Source organism: Protopterus annectens, chromosome 8.part0 (genome assembly GCF_019279795.1).
Source record: "Protopterus annectens isolate FY-2018-M chromosome 8.part0, PAN1.0, whole genome shotgun sequence".
Classification (NCBI taxonomy): domain Eukaryota; kingdom Metazoa; phylum Chordata; order Ceratodontiformes; family Protopteridae; genus Protopterus; species Protopterus annectens.
Window position 1 is genome coordinate 1,978,569,523 of NC_056741.1, and position 17,705 is coordinate 1,978,587,227.

The window sequence follows — 17,705 nt, forward strand, 5'->3', positions numbered from 1 at the left end:
CACCACCGCAGTGAAGTGGTATGTCAACAAGCAAGGGGCTTGCATTCTCAGCAAGCTCACACTTCAAGCCTGGGATCTGGCTCTCAGTTATCAGTCAACTCTTCAGGCAGTGTACATTTCTTCAGCACACAGTCTAGTGAAAGACTGTTTGAGCAGGTCCAAAAGACAGGCTCACGAATGGATGCTTCACAGAGATCTGTTTCTGGACTTAGTACATTGGTAGGGTATTCCTCAGATTTTTTGCCTCTCCTCTGAACAGGCAGCTCCCTCTTTTCTGTTCCAGTGCCATGTTTCTCTCTGCCTTTAGTCCTCTTCCTGTAGTTACAAGAGTCCTGCAGAAGATTCAGCTGGACTCCCCAGTAATTTGCTGGTGAATCCCTTTTGGTCAAGACATCACTGGTTACCCCTCTTAATGCATCTGACCGGGGACAATCACCACAAGTTACCTCATGGGCTGGACTTTCTTACACAGCACAAGGTGTCACTCATCCATCCTCATTTGTCCACTCTTCAAATGGCATAGTGGATGATAGGGTCTTGATCCCCTTTTAGGGACCTTTGTTCTGAGGATGCGCTCAGGGGTTTTACAGGAGACAAGAAAACCTGCAATCAGAAAGTCATACATATCCAAATGGAAGATATTTTTCTGTCTGGTGTCATGCTCATAACCAGGACCCTTTTTCAGAGGGGGGGCTTTGGTTTTCTCCTATTTGTGTGAGTTGCTTCAGTCTGGCTTGGCCTGTTCTTCTGTAAAGGCCCATTTGTCAGCTATTTCTGCCTGTCTGCCCCAGAATGCTCCTTTGGCTTCTCGTTTTGAGGTCAACAGTTTCTTAAAGGCATCCTGCATCTAGGGCCCCCAAGGAAGCCTATTTCTCCTCCTTTCATACATTTTGTTTTAGGAAAATTGACCTATGCTCCTTTTGAGCCTACATGTTCAGCTTCTTTGCAACATTGTACCTGGAAGACTGTCTTGTTGCTTGCAGAAGTGAAGAGAAGGACATCTACTGTTATGGTAAAATTTTACACAACTATACTTTTTGTATGCTGTACAGATTTCATATACTTAAATACATTACATTTTTGTGACTTTTCTCTTCTGTGTGCAGATGGCTTAGTGGTAACTTGCTGCTGCTATGATGTGCAGGGTCCTGAGTTCAAGACTTGCAAGGGCTGATTATTTCAGGGTCACAGGAAAATAACCTTCTTGGGTGGTGAAAGTCAGGGAACCTTGTTAGCTGATAGCCTAGTAACTACCTATGAACCTACAATTATGTTGCACTCTTTACACTCTTACTCATGCTTCAGTGGGAAAATTTGGGGATAGATACAAGCCTGTGCAGGAGTGGTTCATGGACTTGAACCAGTAGTTTTTAGTATCTACCACATGACACATTCTTGTTCTTGCAGTTCTGTTTTTGAAGAGCTTATTGTTGATGGTGTTTCATTTAATGACCTGTTTCATTTATTCTTCTCTCACCATTACTATTTGAATATAGGTGTCCAACAAAAGTTCAGGGAAGTGAACACAACTTTTCCACCCCTGGGTCCATCCCTCCTGCAGGAAGGTAAAGATGGAAAACATATCAGGGGGCTCAACAGAGCTAATAATGAAAACCAAGGTAACACTCTGTGCATGTGTGTAGTGATTTGTTGAAGGGAGGTGGGCTTTATCTCTACAATTAGCATTTCAGTACTAATCTTTATGGAGTAAAGGGTGAGTTAATTGTGGTGGTGGAGGGAATAACAACACAACTCCATTTATTTGTAAATCAGATGTGGCACATAAGTAATACACCAACCGTTATGCTCATTCTATCCCATTAAGTAAATAAATGTGAACCTCATATGAAATTATTGTATTTGGGGTGTACCCCAAATCATATGCCCCAACTGATTTATAAAAACAAATGAGTCAAGATGATTTTTTTTTTATTTCCCTTTTACAGACTGGGAATTTTAGTTTAATTCTTAACTAGTGCATTATTTAAGTCATACACCAAGTTATTTCTTTAAACTTGTCCTAGTTTGCCTGTGGAAGTGCTTTTGTTCATGCTACTCTGTTCATGTCAAATATGGATAAAATATCAGGATTCTTCCTTTGTTTAGTATGATTTATTGTGGGGATGATGTGTGAAGCTCTGAATTCCATTTTTTTTGTCTTATTTTTTTCTTTACTGTTTTTGTGGTGGTGTGCATTATTCAAGTAGAATAATATTCAGAAACCCATTGCAGAAGGTACAAGAAAGTTTGCATGCTGCATAAATGGTAAATGATTGTGTGTGGTCCATGGACCATCTCTGTATAACTGAAGGTTGTTGCAGTGATGTTCATAATGCCAAAGTTTATCAAGGGTTGGCGTATGGAAATATTCCCTCATTTGATGCTTTGCTCAATAAATAAGTCTTGCAGTTGGTGTAGAACTGTGGCCTGCTGTACCCAGAAATCTGTGTGTACAGGTGGAACGGCTGATTCATGCTGCACCGGAAAATCTAACTTTGAGATTAGGGGTAGTGATCATGGACCAAGAACAGCAAAAGGGAGTCATGTATTTTAATGCTGAAGATGTAAAGGCATGTGAAAGCTAACTAGCTAAATAAACCATCAAACAAACAAGTATTTGCATACCCTAACTTCTAATGAGCTGCATCACTGTCCATCACTAACTTTTGGCTTCTGTTTGCTTTTCTTTGCTCATGCCTCATCTCTTGGAGAAACTTCTGTGCCTGCAGTTTAATTGTATCTCTCCTGCAAGCCCCAGTTACTCTGTCACTCTGCAGGTCTAACCTTTTGAGTTTCACAGTTTCATTTATGGTAAAAAAATCCTGTATTTCCATCCAGAGTGGTCACCATTATTACATCTTCAGAACCCTTGTACTGGGAATGTATAACATCATCTTGTACATTTTTCTGTATGGGTTTTGTCTAAAGGTCTTGACATCTTTACAGCTCCCATGCCTTTAGTATTTGTATAGATTTCACAGATTTTTGACTCTGGGCTCAATAACTTCCTATAAATGTATGTGTACTGTTGTATCTAGTTTTCACCAGAGCTTGTATCCCTTATCACTGGCGTATTGAAATTTGAAAAACCTTTCTGAATGGTACAGGTACTTTTCTTTTGTGACCACAAACAAAAGATCACATCCCTCCATGGAATCTCTAGTTCCCCTTCTAACAAGCATCATATGCAGAGTTGAAGCTTTTATCCAGTAATTTTTTTTTCCAGTGACCATCACTTCAGCCAGTAGTAGATCTGAGTTGCAAGTCCTATCAGTGCATTCTCCTTATGTTTTTCCCCCATAGAGCATGTATGCAGCCATACCAGTCCTCCTCCATTCATGCCGAAGGCACCTACTGAAGCTAATCTGTATTGGTCTGTACATTTTCCAGGCTTCAATACATGTCCTTCATCAGTAAGCTTTATCTTCTCTGTCCATTTTCTATTTATTTTAATCTTTTGGTTAACACAACTCTACTGTAAGAACAGCCCAGTCCTTTTCTGCACATTGGATCTCAAAATTCTGTCATTTGGAATTTTGAGACTGTGAGTAAAATATTCCAGTAGTTTTTACACAACGACTCTTCAAAAGCATGCATGTAAACTGGTGCCCATTTTATCGAGACTTGTTAGACAAAATTTCACATCATTTAAGCACTGAGTGATGACTTGGGGGGAGGGGGGGTTAAAGTAGTCATCATCATCTTTCCGCCTTCCCCGTTAGGGGTCACCAAGGCGGATCATCTCTTTCCATTTCTTCCTATCCTCTGCATCTTGCTGTGTCACACCAACCGCCTGCATGTCCTCTCTCACCATGTCCATAAACATCTTAGGCCTTCCTCTTTTCCTCTTATCTGGCAGCTCCATCCTTAGCATTTTTTTCCCAATATACCCATCATCCCTCCTCAGCACATGTCCAAACCAACGCAATCTCGTCTCTCTTGCTTTGTCTCCAAACTGTCCAACATGAGCTGACCCTCTAATATACTGATTCCTAATCCTATCCATCCTAGTCACACTGAGTGCAAATCTTAACATCTTTAACACTGCCACATCCAGCTCTGACTCCTGCCTTTTTGTCAGTGCCACTGTCTCCAACCCATATAACATAGCTGGTCTCACTACCCTCTTGTAGACCTTCCCTTTCACTCTTACTGGTACCCGTCTGTCACAAATCACTCCTGACACTCTTCTCCACCCATTCCACCTTGTCTGTACTCTCTTCTTCACCTCTCTTCCACATTCACCATTACTCTGAACTGTTGATCCCAAGTACTTAAAGTCGTCCACCTTTACCAACTCTACTCCCTGCATCCTCACCATTCCTCTACCCTCCCTCTCATTTACACACATATATTCTGTCTTAGCCCTGCTGACCTTCATTCCTCTGCTCTCTAGAGCATATCTCCACCTCTCCAGAGTCTCCTCAACCTGATTCCTACTCTCACTACAGATCACAATGTCATCTGCAAACATCATAGACCACGGGGCCTCCTGTCTGATCTCATCTGTCAACCTGTCCATCACCACTGCAAATAAGAAAGGACTCCGAGCTGATCCTTGATGTAATCCCACCTCCACCTTAAACGGATCTGTCACTCCCACTGCAGTCCTCACCACTGTCCCACTACCCTCATACATATCCTGTACCACTCTTACATACTTCTCTGCCACTCCCGACTTCCTCATACAATACCACAACTCTTCTCTAGGCACCCTGTCATATGCTTTCTCCAAGTCTACAAAGACACAATGTAACTCCTTCTGACCTTCTCTGTATTTCTCCAATAACACTCTCAGAGCAAACATTGCATCTGTAGTGCTCTTGACTGGCATGAAACCATACTGCTGATCACTAATCATCACCTCCCTTCTTAACCTAGCTTCTACTACTCTTTCCCACAACTTCAAGCTGTGACTGATCAATTTTATCCCTCTGTAGTTACTGCAGCTCTGCACATCACCGTTATTCTTAAAGATAGGTACCAAAACACTTTTTCTCCACTCCTCAGGCATCCTCTGACTTTCCAAAATTTCATTAAACAATCTAGTTGGATATATTTCCATTTTCAGCAGAGGCCGGGAGAAAAGCTCCACATATAGACAAAAATGACATAGCACTTAACTTTCTAGCAAATCTAAGTAACACAATGATGAACATTCTAACATGTTTTAATACCAAGGAGGAAGTATAAGATTAGAATAATAGATATTAGAGCAGGGACACATAAGTTCAGAAGTTGATTCCAGTGTTTTCCAATGGTATTTGCTAGGTTTTAGATTTGGTTAAGGTAACTAGCAGTTTGCTAGATTCTATGAACAAATGCACCTAGTAGTTTGGTTGTAAACCAGTGGACAGAAAAATTCCACTGCCATTTCTCCTAAGCACCTCCATGCTTCCACTGGGATGTCATCTGGGCCAACAGCCTTTCCATTCTTCATCCTCTTCATTGTCCTTACTTCCTCCTTGCTAATCTGTTTCACTTCCTGATTCACTAGCCCCACATCATCCAACTTTCTCTCTCTCATATTCTCTTCATTCATCAGCCTCTCAAAATACTCTTTCCGTCTACACAACACACTCTCCTCTCTTGAGAGTACCTTTCCCTCACTATCCTTTATCACCCTTACTTGCTGCACGTCTTTCCCAGCTCTGTCCCTCTGTCTAGCCAATCGGTACAGGTCCTTTTCTCCCTCTTTAGTGTCCACTCTCTCATACAAGGGGGGGTTGAAGTAGTAAAAAGGAAAAAATCCTTAATCTGCATGTCAAAAATTAATCATTGGCCAGTTGGATACGTTTGCCCATTCATTCACTTTACATATGGGCATAAAAGTTAACAGCACATATTAGCTGCTTTTGTGTTTTGTGCTACAGTTGTTATGAAAGTAATAGCTGACACTATTTGTTTATCGAAAGATTAATAAGCAGGATGGTGTTCTTTGTACTGCATAGTTGTGTGGTCATATAATAATTTTTATTCCTTTACCATATTTGTGCTTTTTTTTTTTTCCCATGAATCAGCCTATCACCATTTGTTTCCTGACATAGTATTTCCTGATTTTTATTTTAATGCCCATCCATCCATCCTCAACCCATTTTGTACATGGGGTTGGGGTGTCGCTTCCACAGTGACTATCATCTTGTGCCAAGGTTTACATCGCCGGGGGGCTAGCCCACCCACCACTCACTCATGTACACACTCACCTGGCTTTCAATTTAGAGTGTCCAATCATCCACCTACTGCATGTCTTTGGAATGTGGGAGGAAACGAACACCCAGAGGAAACTGACTTGACCACATGCAGACACCACACAGAAGGCTCCCCAGCCGAATTGAACCGAAGAACCTCTTGCTGTGAGGCAACAATGCTAACCGCTATACCACTGGGGCACCCTACTTTTATTTTAATATTTAATATTTTTATTTTAATGTATGTTTCTTAAATAGATCTTTTGTTCCACTTTCATTTTTAATCATTTTTTTTGTGAAGCAATGGAGTTCAGATTTAACTGGGTTAAATAACTTTTTATTCGTTGCAACATTATTTCTTATTTTTGACAGTTTTAAATTAAGAATTCTGCATTTACACTTTTGTTCTCTATACAGTCCTTCCGTCTGTTTGTTAACTCTGAATTTCTTACTGTTTAATATTTCTTAATTTTGCAAATAATTGCTTTTCAACAGTATGACCTTTGCAGCCTCAGTCCACTGATGGTAGCCATCAGTATATGGGTAGAATGCTTTGGTAGGCATAGGAAGCCTTTCATTGACAAAGGTGCTGGTGTCAGCTGCAAAGGAAAGGGTTGGGCCTTACTTAGAAACATCCTCATTGCCTGGATGCCAACAAGGGCATAATGCCCTTCCATCACTGCCTGTAAGAAGGCCGTTCCAGTTAGCTCTTGTTTTCACACTGGTGACTCCCCAGTGATAAGGGAGCAAAGGAACTCAAGACTGAAAGGGAAAGATGGACAAAAAAGTGAGCATAAAGACAGAAATAAACTAGAAACAAATCCTTGTGTGTATCTTTGACATTTATTAACATATGAGAAACAAGGTATTAAAGTAATGACATGATCAAGATTTGGTAGGGATTTCTGTCCAAGTAATTTTTGTAATGAGAAAGCAAGCATTTGAATATGTAGAATAAAATCAGTGGACCACAGTATTTATTGGGGAATATTGTTCATTTGAGCTACAGTTGAAGAGTCTAATTCACAGAAAATGTATTGAAAGTAATACACGACATAGTACAGGATTTCAGCTTTTTTTAGACTGTTTATTAATGAAAAAAAGTTTTGAAACTGTAATGCTAAAAGCTAGCATGATAAAAAATGGCAGTCAAAAGCACTTGCTCATAAAATATATTGCTATGTATAATATTTCTTTGCATGCATTGTCTGAGACTTGATAAAAAAACAATGATATGAGATTTGGCTTATAAGAATACAAGTCTATTTTACCAAGATATGCAGTGGTTCTAAAGAAGGAATGGCATTCTGTTCAACGGCAGAAAGATTAAATTGTTTATTGGTTCAATCCATGCTTCTTGCAGAACTACCTTAAATTAGCCTTTTGGAATGGTATGTAAACTACCATACAAACACATCCTCCAATCTCACTACCTTGATAGTTAGTACTACAATATTAGAAGTCTTAACTTCCACTTACAGCTTCCTATACAAACACAACACACATGCAATTAGATTATGTTCTTCTTTCCACAACCTGTTCTGTTCTACCTCCTCCTCCTTTCCTCTTTACCTCCTTCACCTACTACTATTAACGAACATCTTCAAAAAACACTTACCTAACCAGCCATCATATCACTGTGCATTACCCCTGAGTCCATAACTTTCTCACCAACAAACCACTACAACCCCCCAATAACGAGACCAAACCTATTTCTCAGCTCACCACTGACAGGATCACTCTTCTATATGATTAGTAATATTCGGTAACCATTTTTTTTGTGCCTGAAATCTCCAAAGACCTCATTTAGACTATCCTCCATAATATTTACACTCCTCTAGAGTAATATTGAACCCAACCCAGGCCCAACAACTTCCTGTCCTTGACAACAGAACTACTTTTTCCCTACAAAGGCCTATGCCGTTCTCAATGCACATAGCATCAGAAACAAGCTAGATCACATAACTGCTTTTATTTGCCAGCACAACCCAGACATTCTTTCAGTCACAGAATCTTGTGGCAAAAGAAAGACTCTTCTCAACTTCTAGTACTTTCAAATCTCCTACAAGTATGTCACTGATGCCATACCAGGCAAATAATCAGGTGGAGGCTCTCCAAATTTGTATATAAATAACCTAAACCCAAATGTCTCCTGCTCAGACTCTGGTCCTAACTGGATTTTCCTAAAATTTCCAACTCACAAGAACTGGAAGAGGCATCTTTAGAAAAGGGAAGGAGCAAATTATATAGAAGTAAATGGAAATTGTGGGAATGATACATGCATAATAGTGTTCAAGAGGAGGAGTGAGGTTAAAGGGAAGGCAGAAATTCGGCAATTTTTGTAATGTTGGATTGATGGTAGCAAAGAAAATATACGTGATGTATATTGTATTTAAATGGAAAATGTTAAAATGGAGGTTTTTTCTTTTCTGTTAATGTATGTTTGCCTATATCTTAAGTGATAATTTGACAAAGGTGTTAAAAATGTACAACTCACAAATGGAAACCACTACCGATTGCTTTAAAATTAATTGAGCTTTGGAAAAAAAACGTATGCGGCAGTGCAATAACAAGTATTTAAACCCATTGAACATGAAGCAGGTAGCCAGAAGTCAAGTACATTCCTTAAAAAGCCCAATTTTTCTGTGGTTTATTGGGTAAAGCACAATTGCTTGATGCTTTTCACATGGAGTTAGAAATTTCTTGGGTTTTTTGAGATGAAGTAATACAAGTTGCTAGATGGTATAAGACTTGACAGAACTTTTGGCAAACAACGCATCCCACTAATAATACAGCAATATATCCAGAATAACTTGCAAAGGAATCGGTAAACCGGTACTGACAAATAATTTTAAGTGCCACCTTTAAATATTGTCCCAGAATTTTACAAAAGGGAGGCTGCAGGGAATACCTAGATTGAGTTTAGAAAAATACTGTACATTATTTTGCAATTGCACCAGATTTTATTTAAAAACTTAATTGAGTGTAGTAAGGAAAGCATACTTAAACTGAAACAGTAAATCAACATAACCTCTAACACCTTAATGTGTCACACAGGAAAAAATATAGACTGTTTTCATATACATTTTACACCTAGCAACAAGCAGGCCTGAGTTTTTGAACTTCCATGTTTACTCAGTTCTGGTTCTTTCAACTGGTTAGTGTTGAATAATTTTGGCATTGGGATTGGTGGCTTTTCTATGGCTTTTTTAAAAGATTTTGCTTCTGTCATGAAAAAGGTTGGATTTGTTCAAGTTGTTACTTCTGCCACTCAAGTATGGGCACCATTTGAATAAGTGATTTTTTTTTTTATACATGGGACAGTCATTTTGTCCTGGTAGTGGAACCATTCTCTTGTTTTGATCATCTCTGTAACATCTCTGTGAATGATGGCTGTTAATGTGTACCTCCCTTGTTACTGTATGTGCTACTCTTGCTGCTGTGAAGATGTGTCATGACCATGAACTTCACCAGGTCATGCCAAATGATGGAGCACCAATACAGAGCCGTACCTGCTGTGTGAAAGTCAGACTGGAACTGGATCTGCTTTATTCCTAGAGAACCAGTCCAGTGTCTCTCATATGAGATCTCTGTCATGGGAAATCTCTCCTGGCAGTTCTGACTTTCCGAGTGGTTGATAAGTTTAAAAAATCTCATGAAATGGTAAGTTTAAGCTAAAAAATAGTCAGGTAGTCATTGTTGGTATATAAAAAAGGTAATTTAGCATGTATAAATATAATTCAAGATAAATATATATTTTATTTTCTTTTGATAAATTTAAATTCTAGCATTTCATTGCATAAAATAAGTTGTTGTTTATTGTTTCTTTCGGCTTTTCCCGGTCAGGGGTCGCCACAGCAGAACTCCAGTCCGCTAATGATTGGCAGTAGATTTTTTACATGCTGAGTTGCCGGCCCTGACGCACAACCTTCAATGAAGTTACACCCATTCATGCATGCCTCCACACAGATGACGCTCTAGCTGAGAATTGAACAGGGCAACGTCTTACTGCGAGGTGACAACGCTACCGCAGCACCACCACCGCAGTTTATTGCATAAAATAAGTAAATATTCTTAAAAAAATTGTATACTATGGCATGCTGTGTGCTTGACCATACTCATATTGATCTTTATTACACATAGTAAATCTTATTTGCCCATGAGTGAAACTTACCAAATTGGAATTGAGGTGAATTAAATGGGAACCTACTGAGTTATTGCAGATGAGCTCATTCTGGCCACAAATGTGTCAATGCAATGAAGGCACCCCCATCCCAACCCACTACATCCATGGCAGTATTGCCTATCTTATCATCAAAATTGGTTTAAAAGTTCATTGTTTTGAAAAGTCATGATTTGACCGGTTTAAAGTGTCTGATTCATTAAGAAGCAGAGTCTGACTTTTAGTTTTGTAGAATTTAAGCAGAACATCCAGGTCTGTGCCCCTTTACTTATGGGCTGGACCCGGAGCTAACTAGCCTGTTAATGTCATGTCTAGGGGGTCTGTTTCCCAAATTGTACAATCATCTTCGCAGACTAGTATATGTTCCACTATTCAAGTAGAGGCCATTATACATTTCCCATTTTTAGTCTTTTGATCCAGGAGTTCTAGAAAGTTACTACCCTTCCTCTAACCTTCCTTTTATTGGAAAGGTTATAGATGTAGTTGTGTATAACTAGCCTGGTTCTGTTTGTGACTCTCAGATATAGGGAGTGGCCTAGAATTTTGAATTTGTCACATCAGTGCAATTGTGCTGTTTTTAGTAGTCTGTAATATTTGGTGCCAGAGGTTTAAAGAGATTACTCATTATTGGTTCATGATCTCACTGCCATATTCAACATGGTTGATCTGATCTTTTTGGAGTACCCAAAGACCATACTGTGGTATCTCCAATATAGTCTTTGAATGGTTTCTCCCAACCTCTTAGGACATATCAGATGGTGGTCTCAAGGTTATAATTCCTGCTCTGCCCTACCATCTTTGTAAGGTACCACTCAGTTCCATGCTGAGTTCAGTATTTTTTTACTCTGTATTTGCTGTCCTTTGATGACCTAGTTTGATAGAAGGGCTTTGCTGTGTACCTTGGCTGTACTAACTGTTCTTTGTTGTATCCCTTCTGGACTGTAGAGTTCTAACAAACAGTGGATGTGTAAATGAGATTCAACTTGATGAATCCAAGACTTGTGATGGCCTTTCATGTCAGTCAAAGGCCCTTTCTTAGCTCTTGTCCTCATTCACCATATTGTATATGATGGCCATATGTGTCCAAGGAAGTGTGGGGGATAGATTTGGAATGACTCTTGTTGATTAGCTGCTGTTTCTGGACCAGGTATTAGCCAACTTCAAGTCTTGTCACCAGCTAAGTAAGCACCTTATTTCATCTGAGCACTTGCCAGTGGTCCAGCAGGTCTTGGTTATCTCATCTGGACTCTCAATTTGAAATTTTCTGGTTCTCTCAAACATTCTGGACATGACATGTCATAGTTTTTAGAGAATTCTGAGAGGGAGCGTCTGTACTGGGGTTTGAGACATAAACCATATTACAGTTATTCATTCTGTGCAGTAGCTACCAGTCTGACTCACTGTAGTGATGGTGCTGAAGGCCCTAAATAACCAGAGTTATATGTGTTTAATGAAGCTTCTGGTACTGTACCAGCCTTCATGTATACTGCATTCAGCTGCAACAGGGCTGCCCAAAATCCCCAGGTTAGGCTCACATCATCTGAGCTTTTCATAGTACCTCTGAGCTAGGAGAGTCTCTATTGTGGTAGCTTTCTAAGAGCAATTCTGTGCAGTACTGCACTTTTCACAAAGCTTTCCAGCACTGCAATTGGGACTTGACATTTATTTGTTCATTATTTGTTATTGTAATGTGCATTTCTTTATATTCTGCAAGACTGGAAACCACAGCTTTGAATCTGCAAATACCCCCCTGACATGATGCACTTACAACTACTAGGCATAGTTTTTGTTTGCTTACTTTTAAAGGTTGATGAAGGTCTATGAAGTTAGAAGTGATGAAATACTTCATTATTGTGATACAGCAATTGATATTTTGTATTCAGAACTTATTTATATTTGCCTTTCAGTAATTCTGCCAGATAGTAAGATTGATTTACTGAAGGGATAAATAGCTTGCTAAGTGCATTGCTTTAGGAAGAAAGTATTGTCTGCTGAATGTAGTTTATTCCCATGCTGTTTTGACATTTCTATGTCATTTGTACACTGAGACAGTACTGTTAAATGATTGTGGTTTGGCCTAAATAATGCAGTAACGTCCTTGTCAGTGATAAGATGATTAGGGATTGATTGTGTCTGCCTAGGTCCTCTGTTCATGTGGTCATGTCAGACACAGAGACATTGAGCTGTAAGCTTGAGGTAATTCACAAAAGTGTATATCCTTGATAATAAAACACTGTTATGCCTTTGTTATGAACTTAACACGCTTTAAATTTGATGATGTCATGCCGTAAAACATGTTCTAAAGGCATTTTCCTCAGGACCCCAACCATATGTATTAAAAAAAATGCAGTTTTTTTTTTTTCCAGCTATTATGCTACAAGATATCATTACATCTCTGGAATGAATTTCACATGAGCTTTTGACAATCTCATTGCAGAGTGTATGTATAATTACTGTTAATCTTATGACAAACCCTCTTATCACTGAATTCTTAATCTGGCTCCCCTTAAATAGCTTCTGTATCATTGGAGCTGACCTAATGCAGTGTATGAGTGGTTTGCAGTGTCTCAGAGATAAATATGTAACATAAAAGTAACAGGTGTAACTTTCTCAAGTACAGTTGACCTTTTGGATTACAGCTACTACCCACAGGACACCAGATGTAAATAAATAAGCAGAAACTTGATTGTGTTCTAAATCCTGCCATTAGTTGGTTCCTCTTTAATGTCAAGTCCAATTTGCTGCTAAAGTAGGGCAGTAATGTCCTGTGCAAAGGACAGCATTCACTTGCAGAGAAATTGCCAGGTTAGTGTGTGAAGGCAGTGTGACATTTTTCAGTATTATGCTGAATTGTCACTCTGTTCATGTGACCTCTGTATATGCCATAGTTTGGAGTGTAAAACTGGATCCATGCAGCAAGTAGGAATCATAAAAGTTATCAGTCTACAAATCATATCACAAAGGAAACACTTGTTACACTGAATCACTTACAAAAGGAAGTACGGCAGCAAATGAAAGGTTATGGAATAAAGAAAGGATTATGGAAGAAGTCGGGCAGGCAGCCAAAGCCCTTAATGAATACTTTTACAAATGAATATACGGAGCCTGTCCTAGATTGCAGACTAAAAGTTGAAGCTAAGAGTCCAGAAGGTGCTCAAAACAAAACAAAATTTTGAACAGTCAGTGTAAAAGCCCTATCGGGTTCTTTGGTGACTAGAAAGATAGTAAGCAAGGTTTTAAAAAATTTTTTTTTTGTCCTCACAGCTGACCAACGGCAACTTCTGAAGCCTTAATGTTTACATGCTAGCGTGCTAGAGAGATGCACAAGTCATTCCTGCAAGACTACGGAGATGGTGGAGAGCTCTTATTCTCGGTTTGTAATGGCTATAACTAGAAGTGGACTGCAGGCAATTAGGTTCCATTGTTCATAGGATCATAGAAGGTCACTATTCTAATGGCTCTGGGGCTCTTCCAAGCCTAACCAAGAGTTTATCCCCAAAAAGAAACATCCTTTATGTCACTGGTATCAGCAGTATTCTGCCTAAATGATATGGCCATGAATTTAATAGCCACTTCCTTTAGAAGAGCTCTTAAGAAATTGCTTGGTCCATCACCTTTTAAAGAGGAGTAATAGTTGTTTGCCCCATTCCCCAGAATATTGTTCTTGTCCTGAAAGTACAATTGTAAAGATGTACTTCAGCCTACGTGCTTTATTAATAGGCAATTGTATATGTAACTTGCTTCTGCCCTGTCCCACACATCCAAGGCTTTGATGTCAGTATTTCTGGAGCGCACACATTTCTAACTTGTCTTTACACAAAGTATTTGATTTGCTTTGGGGGGGTGCTTACCATTAGTTTCCCCTCATTTCCTCTAAAATATCAATTCAAAGCAAAGTGAGGGGGTAACAGAGAGAGAATTACTTGGGATTTTATTCGTGAAGTAATTTGTTAAAGCAAACTGAAATGCCACCAGGTGACAGTTGGAAGTAGCAGTAGCTGTAATGAGAGGTTAAATTATGTGGGAATTGTCTGCAGCTTGTTTATATTTCTAGCTTTGTGTAATTCATTTCTTTGTAGAAGACTACTAGCGTTTTCTGTCTTATGATGATATCCATCTTCCTACGAATGTAGTTACTTGGTTCTGCTTCCTGTCCATTTCCAGTTAATTTTTGGATGTAATGCAAGTTATAAGAAGCCGCATGTCTACATAGCCATAACAGTTTTAGCTGGAAGATGTAACTTGATACCAAGGAAAATCAGCATTATCTTGTCAGTAGATTTCCATTTTCTTCAGAGTAATTCATTTATGTGATGGAGATGCTGTTGTTGGGAGTACCTGGGCCTCTCAGGAAATCAGACCACTTTAGAATAGCAATTTACTTATATAAGTGTGCTGAAATTAAACTTGATCTTAAATGCTGTATAATCTCTAAAGGAGTTGTTTTTTGCAAGAGTTTTGCTGCTGAGAGTAGACATGATGTAGCAGTTTTATGACTTATGAAGAAGCAGGAGGAGATGAGTATTACTGGCTAGACATGACAACTGTTTAGTGGCAAGCCTCTGGTTTGACCCACATTATGTCTCTGCAGCCTGGCAGTGTTTTGTAAGAGGGACACTGCTGGGAAAAAATTGAGCTGTCTTCCCTTGCTGTAGTAAAGTTTGTCTGGAAGATGCCCAAAAGTCAGGGGTCTCCTTGGGTCCCTGGCCTTTTTACATTTGAGGAGCCAGTATCAATTTGTTGAAATCGGGGGAAGGGGGCAGTGGATTTTATCCATTCATCCATTAACACAGATCGCGCAGTTCAAGTTCTAACCTTTCTACCTGCTCCCCAGGATGTCTGTTTTTGAACTGGGTACTCCACTGATCTCAGCTTCCCCTTGTATTGAGGAATTTGCTGATGAACAGTTTGTCAAGTAATAAAGTACAAGGAAGTCAAAACTGAGAGCCAACTGTATGGATTACAACACATGATTTGGTTGTAAGAGAATGGACAGGATCCCTGGGATTTCTTATTTGGACTGGATCCATGGGATTCCCTTATTTGGAATTTATATTATTTCAAGCATTACTTGAATTATAGCTGGAGCTGTTTAGTAGTTTTGCTGCATTGCACAGAGTGAATAAAATGTGGACACTGTTAATGTCCATTGTCTGTTTGTGCCATGCTGCTAACATTTCACTTGTTCTACCTGGTATAGATGTGATAAGCTGGCGACCTTCCTCTTTGTCCAATTCCTGGTTAAAATGGAGTACACAACTGCAGGAGGAGAGCCATGAATACGACACCTGTGTGAGACAAACAGGCACAAGTTTAAGGAGTCCAGGTCTGAGGTCTAGAAGTCTGGCCCCATTTCTAAAATACACTACAGCAATATGGCCTATGATACCCTTAAAGCCTCATCATTTTAGTTAAAGATCAAGGGCATAGTGGATTGTTTTTCAAACGTTGTAAAATCTGAGCAGAGAGATGACTTTCAGCAACCTTTTGTTGATAAACCATAGGCGCATATGCCTGCCTGTCATTTCCTTATTCATCACAGATCCTTGTGGGGAAACTCTTTGTTCAGGAAGAATAACAAGTTAAATTCCTAACATTTACAAAAGGAAGAAATCCAGGCTTATTGAGGTGTCTGTTGATGTTTTCTCTGTGATTGGATAGCATATGTTGGTGACTGAAGGTCACTGCTCTCAGCTTCTGGTATGGTCATTACCATCTGAGAATGAGATTTTGAGGGCTCACTTAAATGGTGAACAACTGTGATCAAATAATGACTGCTTGTTTACTAACAACTGTTCTTAAAAATTTGGATAGTTTACAAGCTGTCATTAAGCAGTTGTATATAAACAAATGACTATGCTACCCACGGCACCAAATTCCTCTATCTTTAACTCTGCCCAAAACTGTGTCCAGTTCCACATTGTCCAGTATGATCTCATCTGCACACCCCAGTAAGCCAGGAGTATGCATTTTAGTTGGAGTTCAGATATACACATTTTTTTTTCTTTTTGTTTTTAGCAAACAAGGGCCACATCAGTGCAACTTCATATAATAGAGCTACTTATGCCAACATAAAGAAAAGACCATATTTATTTGCAAAATATAAAAGGATACACTATTACTCAGTTACTACAGAAGTAATTTTAATAGAAAAGACTGTAGGCCCACCCTTAAGACATTTGATGGTGGCCTTGCTTAAATGGTACACCATGTCCAGTGACAGTGGATATTCCTTACTTTATCATGGAAGAGTTCAAGTTGGCACTCTCTTCTCATGTTTCAGCTAAAGGGATATCACATGAAATAGGTAGATTTAACAAGAACTTCATTAGAGCACGTCTCAGATCAGGAGAGATCGTAGAGTAAAATTCATTCCTTAAGCTATTAAGTACCATGAGGCCAGCAATATCTACAATGTCTGCTCCCCACATTCTACCTTGGCCATCCCAAGAGTTTTGTAGTATATGTGTAAGAGCGAACCCACACTTTTTGAGCTTTCCTCCAATGTAGTCCTTCCTAAACTCATCATTTTGAGCGTGTTTGTCCTTTGTTACTAACACTCTACCTCTTGCCTTTCTACATCCTTGTAGATTTTTTTCCTGTTTTACCTTTATCAGTGGTTATTTGTCTTTTATATAATGCTCATCTTCAGTCTCTATCAGCTTTCTTTGGTTTCTGATACAATTACACTAGCAAGTATGAGCCATCTTACACATGAACAGTCTGCTCCTTTTAGCCCATGTATCTGGCTACACATTTGGAAAACTGATCAATGACCCCCAGCACATTCCCACTGTTCTACCTGCCCTTAAAGGATTTGTATGCAACTCCATTAAAGACTTTCCCAGTTCTACCCTTAAAGTAAGTGCAGTTAGCAAACAGAAGGAGAATTTGCAGGTACAGTCAAAAATTTGTCACAGCACACATTGCATCTTGAGGTTAGACTTTTTTTGCCACAATCTTCAGACACATTAATTCATCCCATTGGAATGTCAAGTATTCAGTTGGGTTCATTGATTCTCCAAACCAGTTTTCTAATTCTTATTGCCTCTCTAGATATGCGTGTTAGTTGCTGATAAATCCTACCATGCCTAGTAATTCTATCAGGTGCCATACTAACATTGTAATGATTAACATCACACTATGAGTTCTGTCTACTGCAGTCCTGTATCTGACTGACCTCATTTGTGTGTATTCCAGTAAGTATACTGAGGCAAAAGCTGTGTTATAAATTGTACTTGCTTGTTTCACTGCTTTCTCATTCTGTAGCATAACTGTCAACTTTTAGTTTTTCATTTGTGTAATTTTGCCTCTCAAAATATGGAACCAACAGG

At 39.2% G+C, this 17,705-nt stretch overlaps 1 protein-coding gene across 4 annotated transcripts in view; it reads left to right on the plus strand.

Moving 5' to 3' along the window:
* The window catches only part of KIFC3 (kinesin family member C3), a 663,225-nt gene that overhangs the window by 244,454 nt on the left and 401,066 nt on the right, over positions 1–17,705 (plus strand). For 3 of the 4 annotated variants that reach the window (XM_044081520.1, XM_044081521.1, XM_044081524.1), the window contains exon 4: positions 1,497–1,619. The exons of the other annotated variant lie outside the window; for it this stretch is intronic. In XM_044081520.1, the coding sequence (XP_043937455.1) occupies positions 1,497–1,619 (123 nt within the window). The remainder of the gene's footprint in view (positions 1–1,496; positions 1,620–17,705) is intronic. 4 annotated transcript variants of the gene reach the window in all.